At 43.2% G+C, this 20,557-nt stretch overlaps 1 protein-coding gene and 1 pseudogene across 2 annotated transcripts in view; one reads left to right on the top strand and one right to left on the bottom strand.

Annotated features, from left to right (window-relative positions):
- Positions 1–9,999, top strand: part of LOC106589385 (monocarboxylate transporter 12-B) — a 30,662-nt gene extending 20,663 nt beyond the window's left edge. For both annotated transcript variants that reach the window (XM_014179289.3, XM_014179285.3), the window contains exons 3-6: positions 4,768–4,911; positions 5,108–5,696; positions 6,657–6,916; positions 7,701–9,999. In XM_014179289.3, coding sequence (XP_014034764.1) covers positions 4,768–4,911; positions 5,108–5,696; positions 6,657–6,916; positions 7,701–7,945 — 1,238 coding nt within the window. In that variant the 3' untranslated portion in view covers positions 7,946–9,999. The remainder of the gene's footprint in view (positions 1–4,767; positions 4,912–5,107; positions 5,697–6,656; positions 6,917–7,700) is intronic.
- A 5,125-nt stretch (positions 10,000–15,124) lies between these two features.
- On the bottom strand, positions 15,125–19,077 carry LOC123731414 (antiviral innate immune response effector IFIT1-like; annotated as a pseudogene).
- Between the last annotated feature and the right edge of the window lie 1,480 nt (positions 19,078–20,557).

A 20,557-nucleotide genomic window follows, 5' to 3' on the forward strand; every position in this document is an offset into this window, starting at 1 on the left:
CCTATTGGAAGGAGAAGCACTGAGACGGTTCAGACAAATTCAGGGCCGTCACAGTACTGCCTGTCTCTGACCCCTGCCATGACAACCAAATGAAATTAGAATGTAGGCAACAACATTTGTTATAGCACATGGGCTACAGTCGGCAAAGATGGGGAGTTGTTGACGACCCGTTTTCCCTCTCCCTGCCTCAACATGGTCGATACTCTCTCTCTGTCACTCTCTCTACTGTCTGTCTTTGACCCCTGCCATAATCATATGACCAAATACCATTATCATATGACAAAAATGTCTGGCCTTAACAATGATGGGGTTAGATTATTAACATTAATTCGATTCTGCTTTTTTTAGATAAATAATTGATTCACTGGCAGGCATTATGTATACAGTGCATTCGGAACGCATTCAGATCCCTTGACTTTTTCCACATTTTGTTACGTTACAGCCTTATTCAAAAATGTATTAAATAGTTTTTTTCCCCTCGTCAATCTACACAAAATACCCCATAATGACAAATCAAAAACAGGTTTATAGACATTTTATCAAATGTATTTAAAGAATTTAAGGGAAATATTACATTTACATAAGTATTCAACACAATCCTGTCACGGAGCTCTACGGACAATTCCTTCGACCTCATGGCTTGGTTTTTGCTCTGACATGCACTGTCAACTGTGGGACCTTATATAGACAGGTGTCTTAAGGTGCCTTTTGGAAAACTCCAAATGTGCTGTCATGTGCCTTTTACTGAGGAGTGGCTTCCATCTGACCAATCTACCATAAAGGCCTGATTGGTGGAGTGCTGCTGAGATGGTTGTCCTTTTTTAAGGTTCTCCCATCTCCACAGAGGAACTCTAGAACTCTGTCAGTGACCATTGGTCACCTCCCTGACCAAGGCCCTTCTCCCCCGATTGCTCAGTTTGGCCAGGCGGCCAGCTCTAGGAAGAGTCTTAGTGGTTTCAAACTTCTTCCATTTAAGAATGATGGAGGCCACTGTGTTCTTGGGACCTTCAATGCTGCAGAAATGTTTTGGTACCCTTCCCCAGATCTTTGCCTCTCAGAGCTTTACAAGACAATTCCTTTGACCTCATGGCTTGGTATTTGCTCTGACATGCACTGTCAACTGTGGGACCTTATATAAACAGGTATGTCCCTTCCAAATCATGTCCAATCAATTGAATTTACCACAGGTGGACTCCAATCAAGTTGTAGAAACATCTTAAAGGATGATCAATGGAAACAATCTGAGCTCAATGTTTGCAGAAATGTAAAAAAACAGTTTTTCCTTTGTCATTATGGGGTATTGTGTGTAAATTGATGATCAATTGTAGAATAAGGCTGTAACGTAACAAAATGTGGAAAAAGTCATGGGGTCTGAATGATTGATGAATGATGATTTCCGAATGCACTGTAGCTAGCTAGCTGACTACATAGTACCAGTCTATTATGAATTGTACAGTGTAATTAGCTAGCTAGCTACAGGTAACTGACAAAATAAAGGAAACACCAACATAAAGGTATTGGGCCACCACAAGCTGCCAGAATAGCTTCAGTGCACCTTGGCATAGATTATACAAGTGTCTGGAATAAGCTTTGGTGATATACCATTTTGTTAATGGTGGTGGAAAACGCTGTCTTAGGCTGCCGCTCCAGAATCTCCCATAAGTGTGTGTGTGGGTTAAGATCTGGTGACTAAGACATGCGCACACACACATTGGGGTGAGATCTGGTGACAGACACACACACCCTATGCTGCACCATTGAGAGCATCTTGACTGGCTGCATTACCGCGTGGTGGGGAAACTGCACGGCATCCGACCACAAGGTGCTATAGAGGGTAATGCATACGGCCCAGTACTTCACTGGGTCTGAGCTCTCTGCCATCCAAGACCTCTATACCAGGCGGTGTCAGAGGAAGGCCCTACAAATTGTCAAACATTCCAGCCACCCAAGTCTGGAACCAACAGGACCCTAGACAGCTTTTACCCCCAAGCCATAAGACTGCTAAATAGATAGTTAAACATTTAACCAAATAGCTGACCGGACTATCTACAGTGACCAGTTTTTGCACTAACTTTTTTGACTCATCACATATGCTACTACTGTTTACTATCTGCCACTTTGTTCCTAGTTATATGTACACATCCACCTCAATTACCTCGTACCCCTGCACTTTGACTCGGTACTGGTACCCCTTGTCTATAGCCAAGTTATTGTCACTCATTGTGTATCTATTATTACTTCTATTATTCCGTGTTTTACTTTTCTATTATTTCTTTCTCTATGCATTTTTGGGAAGGGCCCGCAAGTAATATTCCCTCAAAAAAAATTCAGCACTGAGCAAATTTCAGGTCTTTGAAGCACAAACTTGAACATTGTGAAATTTCTGTGCAATTTCCGACGCGCGTTTACTGTAAACACTGAGGCTGTACCCGCTTTAAGTTACAGTTTTAGCAGTGGCCAAGTAGACTACTTGATCATAATGTAGGCCTAGCAGAGTGGCCTAACATAAACAACAATGAGAAAAATGCATCCCATAACATTTTAACATGGAAATAGCTGTTCTATCATTCAGCTTACAGTAGCAGCAAATGCGTGGTGTTCAATGTAGGCCTACATTCCATGAGACTTTTGAAAAAAACATGTAGGGCTTGACATTAACCTGTTTACCCACTTGTGCTTCAGACAAGGTGACTGAAAAGGATGTGTTGTTTGATGCAAGAAACCACTTTATAAAAAACAAAAACATTATGATTCCCATACCACGAATACAGAGAATCAGACAAATTATGCTACCCTCTGCCTATTGACTACTTAGCTTATTCAAGACTGTCTCAAAATACAACAATGCCCCTTTAAGACATAAAAAAAGCTCTTCTCTGACTTGCTTTTCAAAGATGGCTAGAAATGCACACATTTTGTGCTCTTGTAGGAAGCAACAGCTCCCCCATTGTTGACTAGAAATTAGCTAAAACTGGGCTAATAACTAACTAGCAAAGAATATGAACAAATGTGCACAGGTGGCTACATCCCAGGGGTGGCAAAAGTACCCAATTGTCATACTTGAGTAAAAGTAAAGATACCGTAATAGAAAATGACTCAAGTAAAAGTGAAAGTCACCCAGTAAAATACGACTTGAGTAATAGTCTAAAAGTATTTGGTTTTATAATATACTTAAGTATCAAAAGTAAATGTAATTGCTAAAATATACTTAAGTATCAAAAGTATAAATAATTTCAAATTCCTTATATTAAGCAAACCAGACGGCATGATTTTCTTGTTTTTTAAAGTTATGGATTGCCAGGGGCACACTCCAACACTAAAGACATAATTTACAAAGAAAGTATTTGTCTTTAGTCATTCCGCCAGATCAGATGCAGTAGGGATTACCAGGGATTTGTCTTTAAGTGCTTGAATTAGACAATTTTCCTGTCCTGCTAAGCATTCCAAATGTAACGAGTACTTTTGGGTGTCAGGGAAAATGTATGGAGTAGAAAGTACATTATTTTCTTAAGGAATGTAGTGGAGTAAAAGTAAAAGTTAGTAAAGTACATATACCCCAAAAAACTACTTAAGAGTTACTTTCAAGTATGTTTACTTAAGTACTTTACACCACTGCTTCATGCAGTTCTCACTTTGATCTCAAAACAAGCGCATCTACTCATGACTGCTCATGCTGTCCAGTTCAAAGGAATGGCACAAATCACAGAGTACAGGCCTGAATCGTGGCATGTCAATGCTATAGAATCCTACTCCAATGCGCTCTGCCTACAAGAAAATCTCTTGCACAGTTAGTTTTGCATAGTTCATTTTGTTTTGGTTTGTTACATTGAAAGTGTCTAATATTGCGTTGATTTGAGCACATTTCCCACAGTAGAGTGAAACGTTTATAGTGTTAACTAAAGGGGAATACTCTAGAAAGTTAAGTGAAATTCAGTCTCGTGATTCTCTGCGCGGACTGATATTTCATTTGTGTGGCAGTCCATGGCACAGTTCAGTTTAGAGGGAAAATTGCCCCTGTGTAAGCATTTCATTATTAGTCCAAACCTGTTGTTTATGAAGCATGTGACGAATATAATTTGATTTGATTTTGATTTACAGTACTCTGCACTCCCCCAAAATATCTTATGTTCTGTACTTTTCTCCTCTTTGATGTTGGCACCTCCATTACGGGCAATAGCTACTTTTTCTGTAGGGTGAACACTGACTCACTAAGAGCTGCTCATCTAAAACTGCAATTCAAAAGGAAAAGGTCCACATACTGTGCTTTAGGTGCAAGCTTAGGCAGCTAGCTAACGTTAGCCTAGCAAAAATAGCCAACCTAACATTGCATGCATCAGTATCACTCGGTATAACACTCTTTTTACACAATGTTATCTCATCACCAATAGTTCACTAGTTACACAACATAGGAATACATGTATAAAATGTTAATGAACTTTTACTCGTTTTAAACTTTCAAAACATGTCGCTACCTCGCCTCAGCAAACACCACAAAGAGAAAGAGAGAGCGGGGTAGCGCGTGCTGCTGAACTGTTAATGCAGACTAAAACAATACATGCAGACCGATGAAAAGGGAAAGAGAGAAAAAATATTGCATTTCTCCGTTATCCTTACAAGCCATGCTCAGCTCTTTTTCCCTTTACTGTGAACGGGTTGCTGCCTCTGGAGACCGGGTGCAACCAAATCGTATTTGGTGGCGAGGGGATCCAATCATAAAATGAGGAATTGAGTCCCATACTAACATGTGTACTGTGTTGTGATTGAAAGCTCCTCTAGGCAGCTTCATTGGGAACCGTCTCTCGTGCCGCATCGCTGTGATCCTTGGGGGCTTCCTGTCCTCCATCGGCCTGGTCCTCAGCTCTTTCGCTACCAGCCTGGAGTACCTGTACCTCACCCTGGGGGTCCTCACAGGTGGGTCTTCCCTGACATCCTCCTGCCCCACTCACTCAGACAGGCACCTAAAAGGGCAACTGCAGTATCATTAGGAACCCCTATAATTCACACGTCATATAATTCAGGGATACTGGGTAGACATACTGTACCAAAAACATGCCCTAGTATGGATCATGGCATACCAACAACAACCTTTTCCTCTTTTGATTTTCAGGTATTGGATTTTCCCTCTGTTACACCCCTGCCATTGCCATGGTGGGGTCATATTTCTGTGAGAGGAAAGCCCTGGCGTACGGGATCGCCATGTCAGGCAGTGGCATCGGGACCTTCATCCTGGCCCCTGTGGTCCAGCTGCTTATAGAGCACTACTCCTGGCGCGGGGCCCTACTCATCCTGGGGGGCGTTGTCTCCAATCTGTGTGTCTGTGGGGCCTTACTGCGCCCTATCACTCTGAAAGAAGAAGAGGAGGCCCATGGTCCGGTCCCATTGGATACCGACTGTGGATATAGGGTCAAAGCTCAGGTGGTGAGCACGTTAGAGGAACCTCTGGCGATTAACAACAGCAAAGGCAGCCGCTGCTTCAAGTCTATGCAGGAGTACCGCTTCCTGCTGATGCCTGACTTCCTGATGCTGGCGGTGAGCTTCTTGTTTCTAGCCAGCGGCTGCAGCCTGCCGTTCGTCTACCTTGTGCCCTACGCACTGGATGTGGGCGTAAGCCACCACCAGGCCGCCTTCCTCATGTCTATCCTGGGGGTCATAGACATCGTGGGGAACATCACCTTCGGCTGGCTCGTAGACAGGAGGTAGGCCTGAGTTAAGATTTTGTTCCATTGAACATGCCACCACAACAAAGGTATTTTAATTCCATGAAGAGTGCCTCTGTCCCGCCTTGCTCTTTGATAGGCCGGCATTCCTTTATTTGGACTGGAAGACAGGTCCAAAACATACCTGTATTTGTTGAGTTGTGTCTTTCTGTAGGTCTTCCTCTGCAACATTCCACTTGGAGTTTGTATGAAATCAGAAGCTGTGCTTTAACATAAAAATGGATCCAGCCTTTTCTTATTCAGTTTTCACTTGGTTTTTGCCGTGTCACTTTTTACTGAACTGTCACCTAGTTTTTGTAGTCTCACCTTTAAGCAGGGATCTCCAACCCTGTTCCTGGAAAGCTAATGTACCATCCTGTCGGTTTTCGCTCCAACGCTGATCTAGTGCACCTGATTCTAATAATTAGCTGATTGAAGCTGAATCAGGTTAGTTACAACTGGGGTTAGATTGAAAAGGAAGGTAGCTCTCCAGGAACAGGGTTGGAGAGCCCTGCTCTAAGAAATGGAGCTGTTACCAATTTTATCTTGATGGTGAAAAACAGCTGGTTTCGTCTTAGAAGTCACACTTAAGGAAAACCCACATGAATTTCACATGATCACGTGAATTGTTCCAAACACACATGTTTTCATGTGATCACATCTGATCTTATGTGAAGTTAATGTGATAACGTGACAACATGTAAAGCAACATGTGATAACGTGATTTTCCACCTGAAATCATGCGGTTTTTCTGTAAGGACATGAACAGTTGAGCCGCAGATCATTCAGATGGTCAATATGGGAAATATCCCACTGGGCACAGACGTCAAGTCAACGTCTAGTGCACGTTGGTTCAATGCAATTTCATTGAAATGACGTGGAAACAACGTTGATTCAACCATTGTGCCCAGTAGGATGTGTTTTTAGACTGATTGTATGCCCTATTCTTCTTCCCCCCAGGTGCCTGAAGAAGTATCGTAATGTGTGCTACATGATAGCAGTGGGCATGGAGGGACTTTGTTGCCTCTTCATCCCTCTCCTGCGGACGTTCGCCCTGCTGGTGCCTTTCTCTGTGCTTTATGGGTACTTCGATGGCGCCTACGTGGCCCTCATACCTGTGGTGACCTCAGACATTGTGGGGACAACTAACCTCTCCTCCGCTCTGGGGATTGTGTACTTCCTACATGCCATTCCTTACCTGCTCAGCCCTCCAATAGGAGGTGAGTGTCCTTGTGTTGAAAGGAAAGGGATTAAGTACTAACCGATCATAGCACAGGAGGTGAACAAAAGATATGGGAGGAAATGTCCACGCGTTGTTTGCTGATCGCAAATGTGGTCTTTATGAAAGCTTTTAGTGGTAAAAAAGCCATGTTTTGGCCATTGTTATTGCTTCACTAAAAGCTTTGCCAAATACCACATTTGCGAGCAGCAAACAATGAGCAGACATTTACCTCCCACTGGGTACAGATGTCAATTCAACATCTATTCCACGTGGACACAAAGTTGATTCAACCATTGTGTGCCCAGTGGGCTTCTTTCTAGACCTCTCATATACTCCCTCTCATCAGGTAGAGAAAGCCTGCTGGTCTCTTTGAGATAAGGCAACAGCAAACAATCTCACTTATAGTATACCTTATGTCATTCTTAAGTGACCCGCTTATTCAGTCCTGATTCGGAAATGATAGTAGTTGTTGAGTTATTAAAGAAATATTTTGTCATGAAGGGCTGGTTTCCCGGGAACAGACGAAACCATTCCGGGAAACCGTCCCGAAGAGTACACCATGGATGTTAGATGTTCACTATACTTAAAAAAAAAAAAAATTGTCATGGATGCAAAAATGTTGCATTAAGTGCACCAATAGCTTGTTAAATTACCCACCAGTGTACTTTTACTGATTTAAAAATGATTTATTTTGTATTTATTAATACATACATTATAGTCAGCAAGTCTTCCATCCATCAAGTTAAAGCCTAAGTGAATGTTCATATCTCCTCCCTCCGCAGGCTGGCTAGTTGACACCACAGGCACCTACACGGCCACCTTCTTCCTCAGTGGCTTTGCCCTCATCTCCAGCTCCCTGGTCATCAGCACAGTGACTGGAATACGCCACTGTCGCAGGACCCAAAAGCACAGAAAAAACAATAAAGACACAGACCCCAAACAGGATCCTTGCCAAGGCAGCCGATCAGACTTCTACATAGCCTCAAGTAAAGATGTGAACCCTTCAATCAACACAGCAAATTCTTAACATTGGACGCTTTTGCGTAGTTTTGCATTTGTTTTGTTGGAATACCAAAGTATATTGAAGATTATAAGAAACGATGGTCAATTGGTACACATAATCTAGCGTGATAGTTCAGAAAGAATTCTGCCGGAACCAGAACAGCTTCAGCTGAATTATGGAATTTCCCTGATGATCTCTCTATCAAAGCTGTGATATTATTGCTCATTTTATGTGCCTTTCTCTTTCAGGGTTTCCATGTCTGTCAATCCAAATGTAACGGAAGAAGTTGATCAATTTCAATATCTGAAGATTCAGACAGGGTGTTTGAAATAGATTATTTCTGAAGACAACAGTCTTCCCAGTTGTTTCGTTAATACTTTATATTGACATGGGAGGGCAGTCATAGTCTTTCACTCCTTTGTGAACGACTATGATCTATTGAAATGAATGATAATGGAAACTTCCTTCAGACGGGAACGTAGAAGTTAATAATGAATTCGTCATTATTCATTTATAAAGGTATATGCATTTTCGTACCAATTTCCTATACAATAATTGATGACATTAAAAGACAGGATGATTTGCTTTATATGTGTACACCAAATGTATAGTTTTGTAAAGATATACAAAATGTATTATTACATTGCCACTTGTTACTTTGTAGTTACACCAGAGGGCTAGGAGGACAATTATCTTGTTCTATATTAGAACAACCCTTGTCTGACCTTTCTGAGCTTAACGTAAAAGCTATAGGCCATCTCAGCAATATGACATAATAATACACATTGGATCCACTTAGAAAAAAGGTGTTATCTATACTGAAAAAAATATATAAACACAACATGTAAAGTGTTGGTCCCATGTTCCATACACACAAAAAAAGCTTATTCCTCTCAAATTTACATCCCTGTTAGTAAGCATTTCTCCTTTGCCAACATAATCCATCAATTTGACAGGTGAGGCATATCAGGAAAGGGAAAGGGGGATACCTAGTTAGTTGTACAACTGAATGTATTCAACTGAAAAGTGTCTTCCACATTTAATCCAACCCCTCAAGAGGCTGACTGAACAGTGTGATCCTTACATAGGTGCACCTTGTGTTGCAGACAATAAAAGTCCACTATAAAATGTGCAGTTTTGTCACAATGCCACAGATGTCTCAAGTTTTGAGGGAGTGTGCAATTGGCATACTGACTGCAGGAATGTCCACCAGAGCTTTTGCTAGAGAATAGAATTTTCATTTCACTACCATAAGCCACCTCCAATGTCGTTTTAGAGAATTTGGCAGTACATCCAACCAGCCTCACAACCGCAGACCACGTGTAACCACGCCAGCCCAGGACCTCCACATACAGCTTCTTCACATGCGAGATCGTCTGACACCAGCCACCCGGACAGCTGATGAATCTGTGAGTTTGCACAACCGAAGAATTTCTGCACAAACTGTCAGAAACCGTCTCAGGGAAGCTCATCTCTGTGGTTGTTGTCCTTACCAGGGTCTTGACCTGACTGCAGTTCAGCATCGTAACCGACTTAGGATCCTGAGGCCCATTGTCAAGCCATTCATCCTCCCCCATCACCTCATGTTTCAGCATGATAATGCACAGCCCCATGTCGCAAGGATCTGTGCACAATTTCTGTAAGCTGAAAATGTCCCCAGTTCTTCCATGGCCTGTATACTGAACAGAAATGTCACACATTGAGCATGTTTGGGATCCTCTGGATCGACGTGTATGACAGCGTGTTCCAGTTACCAACAATAGTTAAATAAAGGTTAAATAAATTAAAATAAATAAATATCACCAACTTCGCACAGCCAATGAAGAAGAGTGGGACAACATTCCAAAAGGCCACAATTAACAGCCTGATCAAGTCCATGCGAAGGGGATGTGACGGAAATGGTGGTCACACAAGACAATGACGGGTTTTCTGATCCATGCTCACTTTTTTTTAAGGTATCAGATGCATATATGTATTCCCAGTCATGGTACATCCATAGATTAGAGCCTAATGAATTTATTTCAATTGACTGATTTCCTTATATGAACTGTAACTCAGTAAAATCTTTGAAATTGTTGCATGTTGCGTTTATTATTTTTGTTCAGTGTAGAACCTAAAAGAGTTCTTTGCTGTCCCCATAGGAGAACCTTTTGAATAACAATTTTGGGTTCCAGCTAGAACCCTTTTCAGTTCCATGTAGAACCTTTTCCACAGAGGGTTTAATGGAGTTAGCCTGTAACACCAGGGTAGTATGTTCAATTCCAATGACCACCCATACGTAAAATGTATCCACCCATGACTCAGTCACTTTGGATAGAAGCTTCTGCTAAATGAAATATATCACAATTTAAAATGTTTACTCTGAAAACTGTTACAATGTCCAGAAGAAACCTAAGAATTTATGTTGATTTTTCTTTAAATAAAAGTATTATTTTTTAAATCATACAGTAGTGGAAATATAGCCATTTGTGTATTGTAAATAAAAGCACATATAGAATACAATATATTTAAATTTCACAACTATATCTTCAGATGACACAAACCATATTTCCACACAAACATAAAGTTTTCATAACCATCATAACTGCGATATCTTCATAAATACATCTGCTCAACGAATGTGAGACAAGGTGAAATCCCCCAAAAATATCAGAATTGAAAAGGCTCGCTCACCATTAAACATGCTTTGTTTTATTTAAGCAAGGTCATATCCTCACATGGCCTCTCCTATCATTGTTATGCAGATGACACAACTTTTCTCCTCCCCCACCTTCTGACACTCGGGTGGCGACACGCATCTCTGCATGCCTGGCAGATATCTCAACTTGGATGTCGGCCCACCACATCAAGCTCACCCTCAACAAAATAGAACTGCTCTTCCTCCCGGGCAAGGCCTGCCTGCGCAAAGACCTATCCATCACGGTTAACAACTCCACAGTGTCGCCCTCCCAGAGTGCAAAGAATCTTGGCATGACCGTGGACAACACCCTATCATTCTCTGCAAACATCAAAGCAGTGACCCGCTCCTGCAGGTTCATGCTCGACAACACACTACCAGTCAAAAGTTTTAGAACACCTTCTCATTCAAGGGTTTTTCTTTATTTTTACTATTTTCTACATTGTAGAATAATAGTGAAGCCATCAAAACTATGAAATAACACATTTTTTAATTTCACTTTTATTTAACCAGGTAGGCCAGTTGAGAACAAGTTCTCATTTACAACTGCGACCTGGCCAAGATAAAGCAAAGCAGTGCGACACAAACAACAGAGTTACACATGGGATAAACAAGCGTACAGTCAATAACACAATAGACGAATGAAAATACACTGTGTGCAAATGGCATGAGGAGGTAAGGCAATAAATAGGCCATAGTAGCGAAGTAATTACAATTTAGCAAATGAACACTGGAGTGATAGATGTGCAGATGATGATGTGCAAGTAGAAATACGGGTGTGCAAAAGAGCAGAAAAGTAAATAAAAACAACATGGGGATGATGTAGGTAGATTGGGTGGGCTATTTACAGATGGGCTATGTACAGCTGCAGTGATTGGTTAGCTGCTCAGATAGCTGATGTTTAAAGTTAGTGAGGGAAATATAAGCTATTTTTGCAATTCGTTCCAGTCAGTGGCAGCAGAGAACTGGCCAAAGGAGGTGTTGGCTTTGGAGATGACCAGTGAGATATACCTGCTGCAGCGCGTGCTACAGGTGGGTGTTGTTATCGTGACCAGTGAGCTGAGATAAGGCGGAGCTTTACCTAGCAAAGACTTATAGATGACCTGGAGCCAGTGGGTCTGGCGATGAATATGTAGCGAGGACTAGCCGACGAGAGCATACAGGTCGCAGTGGTGGGTGGTATATGGGGCTTTGGTGACAAAACGGATGGCTCTGTGATAGACTGCATCCAGTTTGCTGAGTAGAGTGTTGGAGGCTATTTTGTAAACGACATCGCCGAAGTCGAGGATCGGTAGGATAGTCAGTTTTACGAGGGTATGTTTGGTGGCGTGAGTGAAGGAGGCTTTGTTGCAAAATAGGAAGCTGATTCTAGATTTAATTTGGGATTGGAGATGATTAATATGAGTCTGGAAGGAGAGTTTACAGTCTATCCAGACACCTGGGTATTTGTAGTTGTCCACATATTCTAAGTCAGAACCGTCCAGAGTAGTGATGCTAGTCAGGCGGGTTGGTACGGGCAGCGAACGGTTGAAAAGCATGCATTTAGTCTGACTAGCATTTAAGAGCAGTTGGAGGCCAAGGAAGGAGTGTTGTATGGCATTGAAGCTCGTTTGGAGGCTTGTTAACACGGTGTCCAAAGAAGGGCCAGATGTATACAGAATGGTGTCGTCTGCGCAGAGGTGGATCAGGGAATCACCCGCAGCAAGACCGACATCATTGATGTATACAGAGAAAAGGACAATGACCCAACAGGACAATGACCCCATAACTCAAATCAAATCAAATTGTATTGGTCAAATACACATGGTTAGCAGATGTTAGTGTGAGTGTAGCGAAATGCTTGTGCTTCTAGTTCTGACAGTGCAGCAATATCTAACATGTAATATCTAACAATTCCACAACAAATACCTAACACACACAAATGTAAGTAAGGAATGGAATAAGAATATATAAATATATGGATGAGCAATGTCAGAGCGGCATAGGTTACCTCCAGGTTGTGTAAGGGCTATTTTACCAAGAAGGAGAGTGATGGAGTGCTACATCAGATGACCTGGCCTCCACAATCCCTCGTCCTCAACCAAATTGAGATGGTTTGGGATGAGTCGGACCGCAGAGTGAAGGAAAAGCAGCCAACAAGTGCTCTGCATATGTGGTAACTCCTTCAAGACTGTTGAAAAAGCATTCCAGGTGAAGCTGGTTGAGAGAACGCCAAGAGTGTGCAAAGCTGTCATCAAGGCAAAGGGTGGCTGTTTCAAGAATCTCAAATATAAAATATATATTTTGCTTACTACATGATTCCATATGTGTTATTTCATAGTTGATGTCTTCACTATTATTCTACAATGTAGAAAAAAGTTCAAATAAAGAAAAACCCTTGAATGAGTAGGTGTTCTAAAACTTTTGACTGGTAGTGTATGTAGAGTACAACCCTACCTCACACAGGAAGTGGCGCAGGTCCTAATCCAGGCACTTGTCATCTCCAGTCTGGACTACTGCATCTCGCTTTTGGCTGGGCTCCCTGCTTGTGCCATCAAACTCCTGCAACTTATACAGAATGCATCAGCCTGCCTTTTTTTCAACCTTCCCAAGTTCTCTCATGTGACCCTGCTCCTCTTCACACTCCACTGGCTTCCAGTTGAAGCTCCCATCCACTACAACACCATGGTACAGAACAGCAAGAGGAACTGCCCCTCCCTAGCTTCAGGCTATGTTCAAACCCTACACCCCAACCCGAGCACTCCGTTCTGCCACCTCAGATCTCATGGCCCTCCCGTAGGCAGCTCCCGCTCAGCCCAGTCCAGATCTTCTATGTCCAGGCACCCCAAAAGGTGGAACTAGCTCCCCCCTGATGATAGGACAGCAGAGTCCTGCCGATCTTCTGAAAACATGTGAAACCCTACCTCTTCAAACAGTATTTTAAATAATCCCCCCCCCCAACAACAACAAAAAACACTTAACCAGCACTTTAACTTGCACCCTTCTAGTTCTGACTCTACTGATAGCTACATTGAGTAAAAATGTTCTTTCTATGCCTGTGATATGTGGTTGTCCCACTTTGCTATCTTAGGATGGATGCACTAACTGTAAGTCGTTCTGGATAAAAGCGTCTGCTATATGACTAAAATAAAAAGAATTGTAAATGCTAAAATATTAACGATTCGGCCTTTGGTTGTCACTGGCCTAACAAAGAGAAGGGGCCCTTTGATACCCTTAGTTTGCTTAGCCTTGTTTTTTTCCAAATACCTAACATTCAACATGTATTCTATAGTAATGGTTTTACATCAATTATAAACCCTGCAGGTTGAAATATACTGTCTTCCCAATTGTTTTACTGGTTCCATTTCTGTATTTTACCACTAGGTGGAGACATAGTCCACAGTACCCCTCACCCTGAGGACCAACATGTGAAGTCTACCACATACTCTCTCATTAGCACCTCCAGCTGAAGAGTTTTCTCCCCAATTGTCAGTGGTGTAAAGTATTACAGTAAAAAATACTTTAAAGTTGTCCTTAGTCGTTTTTTGGGGGTATCTGTACTTTACTATTTATATTTTTGACTACTTTTACTTTTTCTTCACTACTTTCCTAAATAAAATGATGTACTTTATACTCAGTACATTTTCCCTGACACCCAAAAGTACTTGTTACATTTTGAATGTTTAGCAGGACAGAAAATGGTCCAATTTGCACACTTATCAAGAGAACGTCCCTGGTCATCCCTACTGCCTCTGATCCGGCGGACTCACTAAACACAAATGCTTTGTTTGTAAATTATGTCTGAGTGCTGGATTGTGACCCTGGCTATCCGTAAATGTTAAAAAACAAGAAAATTGTTAATATAAGGAATTTTTAATTATTTATACTTTCACTTTTGATACTTAAGTATATTTTAGCAACTATACTTTTATTTTTGAACCTTGCTTAATAAAATAAATATTTTGTTATGGTGTGCAAGTGTTGCGCCTTTTCCTTTTCAATAAATACATTGGCTAAAATATATTTTTTAAAGCTATTATAAAACACATCATTCTCCACTCAGAGAGAATCTAAACTATGTCTAATAAAGTTGATGCATGCACCCTTGCAGGATTTATTACTAGATCACTTTGTAAATGAATGTTTTACTCTGGTATATTATTACTGCAGTGAGAGACGAAGTTCACAGTGCACAGAGAGGTATTTGTCATTCTCCATATCATACACCACAGCCATATCATACCACTCTATGGCCTGCTGTTTCTCCCCCTGTTATTTTATACACAACCCCCAGAATACCACAGGCCTTTTCATCTGTGGGGTCTTCGGAGAAACGCTTCTCTGCGATCATCTTCAGTTTCTGGATACATCTATTCTCTTCAGCAGTGTCCTTCTGCAGCTCCAAACCTTCTTTGTAGTGCTTGATGGCCAGAGGTTCACATTTGTTGTGATACTGGTGGAACTGGCCGTAGCATAGGCTGACCACTTGCAGAATGTCAGTCTTGTCTAAGACTTTTTTGAACAGTTCCTCTGCCTTGGCGGAGTCTTTATCCTCTCCGTAGTGCAGTGCCATTTTTCCTCTTGTAGCAGAAAGCCAATTGATGATGTATTATGGCAGACTAGCTTGTACGCTTTAGTGCTCTATTCAACAGATCAATGGACTTGCCACCGTGCTCCTGTTGGTCGGAGAAACTTCCCTACATATCGTGTCACATGCATGCAGTCTTGGGACATCTCCAGAGCTTTCTCCACTAGCTCCTCTGTCTCGCCAAATATTTTATAGACAGCCGGTTTCAGGCCCAGTAGGACCATCAGGACTGCGACTTCTGGGTTGATATTTATGGCGCGTCTCAGCTGTTTGATAGCTGGCAAGTCAAAATTAGAGAGCTCTTGTTCTGCATAGCCTGCATTTTACTCACTCTCCTCAGGCTCCAGTTCCAGAGCTTTCTTGAAGCACACTACAGCTTTGTCATAGGAGAACTTGAGGTAGGTCCAGCCTTTCTCCCCGATAGACCTCAGGGTACAAGACAGATGTGGAACCAGTTGGAAACTTCTCCTTGATCTTCACTTCTCTAAGTAGCTCTGGCACTTGATGTAATCACCCACATGGTAATATAACCAGGTGAGGTCTCCATAGAAGACACAGATGTTTCTCACAGTTCTCTCCATACTGCTCTCTTGTGAGCTCCTCAGCCTTTAACAAATTAGCCACGGCCTCCTCTGGGTAACCCTCCAGGTATTTGATGTTGGCAAGAAAGCTGAAGGAACCTGCAACCCCAGCCACTTTCCTTAGAGTTTTTTTTAAATGAACCTCTGACTCCTCTGAGTTGCTCGCTATGCAGTTGTCAGGGCTTTCGGAAGGATCGGACCAATACGCTGTGTGATCGTAGTTCCACATCTTTTATTCAGTCGTGAAACTAATGCAATAAACCATAAACTTCAAATACAAAAACAAGAAAGCCGTGACGCAGAGCAGGCATACACTAATCACAAAATAATCACCCACAAAACACCAGTGGGACAAACATCAACTTAAATATGGCCTCCAATTAGAGACAACGACAACCGGCTGCCTCTAATTGGAGGTCATGCCAAACAAAAACTAACCTAGAAATACAAAACTAGAAACTAAACATAGAAATACAAAAATGGACAAACACCCCCTGTCACGCCCTGACCTACTCTACCATAGAAAATAACAACTTACTATGGTCAGGATGTGACAGTACCCCCCCCCCCCAAAGGTGCGGACTCCGACCGCACCTACAAAACAAAAACAAAAAACCTAAACAACAAACCCTCCCCCCAAAAAAAAGACACAACACAAAGGGAGGGTAGGGTGGGTGACTAATGTCTATGGCGGCGGCTCTGGTTCTGGGCATAGTACCCCCACCGCCCGCTGATCCCCCTGCTTCTGTATGTCCGGAGGAACCAGACCATGGATCATCGTCGGAGGCTTCGGACCGCCAACCGCCGTTGAAGACTCTGGGCTAAAGGCCGCCGCTGAAGACTCTGGGCTGCAGACCGCCGTTGAAGGCTCTGGGCTGAGGAGCGTCGCTGGAGGCTCCGGGCTGAGGAGCGTCGCTGGAGGCTCCGGGCTGAGGAGCGTCGCTGGAGGCTCCAGGCTGAGGAGAGTCGCTGGAGGCTCCGGGCTGAGGAGCGTCGCTGGAATGGTAACACGCACCTCAGGGCGAGTGCGGGGAGCAGGAACAGGACACCCCAGACTGGGCAGGCACACTGAAGGCCTGATACGTGGGACTGGCATAGGAGGCGCCAGACTAGTAACACGCACCTCAGGGCTAGTGCAAGGAGCAGGAACAGGACACCCCGGACTGGGCAGGCGCACTGGAGGCCTGATGCGTGGGACTGGCATAGGAGGCACAGACTAGTAACACGCACCTCAGGGCTAGTGCGGGGAGCAGGAACAGGACACCCCGGACTGGGCAGGCGCACTGAAGGCCTGATGCGTGGAGCTGGCATAGGAGGCGCCAGACTAGTAACACGCACCTCAGGGCGAGTGCGAGGAGGAGGCACAGGACGTACTGGGCTCCGGAGGCGCACCGGAGGTCTGGAGCTTAGAGCTGGCACACCCCGTCCTGACTGAATGGTGATTTGCGCCAAGCAAGGGCGGAGCGCCGGCACAGGACGAACTGGGCTGTGCTGGTGAAAGGGGGTACCGTGCGTAGAGCAGGCGCAGGATAACCTGGACCGAAGAGACGCACTGGAGACCAGATACGCTGAACCGGCGCACTTCTACCTGGCTGGCGGCCAACTCTAGCACGGCAACGGTGAGGAGCTTGCACCGAGCGCACCGGGCTGTGAGTGCGCACTGGCGACACAGTGCGCACCACCGCATAACAAGGTGCTTTCTCGGTCACTCGCTCCCCACGGTAAGCACGGGGAGTTAGCTCAGGTCTTAAAATCGCCTTAGCCAATCTGCCCGCCTGCACCCCCAAAAAATGTTTTGGTGCTGACTCTCGTCCTTGCCTCTTGGTGGATATCGCGCCTCATAGTATTGCCGCTCCACTCTTGCTGCCTCGATCTCCTCCTTCGGACGGCGATACTCCCCAGCCTGCCTCCAGGGTCCTTTGCCATCCAGGATTTCCTCCCACGTCCACGACTCCCGCTGCTCCATACCACGGTGCTTGGCCCTTGGTTGGTGGGTGATTCTGTCAGGGCTTTCAGAAGGATTGGACCAATACGCAGCGTGATCGTAGTTCCACATCTTTTATTCAGGCGTGAAACTAATGCAATAAACCATAAACTTGAAATACAAAAACAAGAAAGCCGTGACGCAGAGCAGGCATACACTACTCACAAAATAATCACCCACAAAACACCAGTAGGACAAACATCAACCTAAATATGGCCTCTAATTAGAGACAATGACAACCGGCTGCCTCTAATTGGAGGTCATGCCAAACAAAAACTAACCTAGAAATACAAAACTAGAAACTAAACATAGAAATATAAAAACAGACAAACACCCCCTGTCACGCCCTGACCTACTCTACCATAGAAAATAACAACTTACTATGGTCAGGATGTGACAGCAGTCTATACTTCAAAATGTAAATTATTAAACCCTTTACATTGTACCTATGTTTATCCTCTGTTGTTGCATGCCTTTATTTGCTGAAATCTATACCTTTCAATAAAATGTTAATCAAAATAGGTCTACAACCACTGACTGTTTCCTTGTTGAGATTTAATTGGCACATGCAGCAATGAGGAAAGTCAGTGGTTGTTTTTTATTAACGTTTTAAACAAAGGCACATGGTAAGGGTTTAAGAATGTACATTTTTAAAGTATCGACTGCATAGCGATTCAAGTTAATAAAAAAATGTTTTGTCTGCGAGCATCTTCACTTTGGAAGATATGCAGTGTTCAAACCAACTGGGAACTCGGAAATCTCTGACTTCAGTGCATTCAAAACAGCTGGGATCTCTGGAAAATAAATTAGCTCCAAATGGGAGAAGAAGAAAAAAGAAAAGAAAAAAAAAGATTTGAACGGTCATCCAACTCAAACTTTCCGACATGAAGATCACTGAAGTGATAATTTGACCTTGTAGGTTTCCAAGTTCTCAGTTGTTTTGAAAGTGGCATTAGTACAACAATTATCGTGCATTCAAGACAACTGGGAACTCTAGAAAAAAGATGTCAAATCATGACGTCAGTGATTCTCAGGTTGAAAAGTCGCAGCTCTAGAAAGATGCCTGAATTGCCGACTTGGAAATCTGAGTTGGACGACCAATTCAATACCATTTTTCCCAGTTGCTTATAGTAGCCTAATGCCACGTTCACATGCTAGTCGGAACTATGAAATTCAGAAATGTCCGACTTGCTAATTGGTTGAACCAGGCATGTGTAGAACTACCCCCAGTTAGCAAGTCGAAAGTTAAGTGTTCCCTAGTTACCACAACCACGTTCATGGCATTAATGTTGTTTCTTCTCAGCCAGTGAACAATTACCTCACACGCGCATCCCCAGAGATATACATTATAACTGGAATAGGGTTTTGCACAATCTGGTCCTCAAAGACTTGTTTACTGAGGACATGCTTTCAACTGTTTTTTAAGTAAATACCTATAGGCTTACTAGCTGTTCCATGCAGAAAATATAATTAAGGCTTCCTCCAAACTCCCACACAGATTGATATCTTTGTTTGTCACAGCGCCATCAACAGGCTTTTTTCCTTGTTCCAACTGCTGATTGCCTCTTTAAGACAAGAGATTGGTGATCTCTCACTGACTTTAATTCTGATGCAAGCTTTAATTTATTAATGGCTTTGAAGAATTCCCAGGGAAGTTGCATCGTACATACAATACCTGTTAGGCGGAGCAGCACAGGGGAACCCAAGAGCAGACTCAGACCAGGAAACAGGGATGAATGAACCAAGATATTTATTGTAACAGGGAGAGATGGAGTGCAGATCCGGGGAAGCTCGGATGAGTTGTAGGAAACCAGATGTGGAGGCTGAGGTTGGAGTGAGCTGGGTTGGGACAGAGTAAACGGGTCCAGAGGGGTATCCAAGGGAGTGATGGTGAGCTGAATCCAGAACAGGGTAGCAGGGTGGTGAGATGTGGAACAGGAGACAGGAACCAGAGTAAGAGCAGCAAAACTGCAGTGAGAGGATAAACCGCGTAAGGCAGGGAAACAGGCACAACAGGATACAGAATCTTAAATGATAACAAATAGCTAGACGCATGACTGACTGAACGGCGAATACGATCTGGCAGAGTGGAAGTGGTAGAACTGAGCATTTGTACAGGTCTTGATTATGGAACGGGTTGCAGCTGGTGGGGATCCGCTCTGACTCCAGCACACCAGTCTCCAACCACACAATCACACACAAAGGGAGAGGGAGAGAGAGAGTGTACTGGGTAAGTGGCTGCAGGTCAAGGAGACACTGGATGACAATTTTCAGCCAGTTGGCTACATGCATATCCCATCCGTTTTTTCACATGCAATTCTTAAATTAGGCTGCTCTATGCCTTCACTTTTTCTGAATATTTTCATTGAATGATGTCAGCCATGATAATATCCGTCTTCAAAAGCTGATAGTCAGCACTACAATTTCACTGTCACCAGAGACATGACCTATCCCCTTATATGTAGTCAACTCACTACACTTGATAATACCTGTAATGAAGACTGTTTTATTTCTTCAAGGAATATATCTTTTAAAAGTGAACAACTTTTAAGAAACTTTATTTTTGTTTCTTATTGTTCATTTTCGACTAAGTGGAAGGGAAACTCACTGTCAAACTCCGAGGGAGTCCCCCCCAAGAGTCTGTGCATAATGAGAACTATTAACGACTTTATCCATGGTCCTTTACTAACGGTGGTATTTCCCCCTTAGGGTAACTATCATTCTAACAACTAGGCTAGTAGGCTAAGTGAGCACACCCAATAAAAGGAATTATCTTGGGATTCTGGAGACCGGGGCTATGCGTGTGTATGTCCCATGTCAAACTGTT

The sequence above is a fragment of the Salmo salar genome, chromosome 28 (assembly GCF_965601325.2).
Source record: "Salmo salar chromosome 28, fSalSal1, whole genome shotgun sequence".
Taxonomy (NCBI): domain Eukaryota; kingdom Metazoa; phylum Chordata; class Actinopteri; order Salmoniformes; family Salmonidae; genus Salmo; species Salmo salar.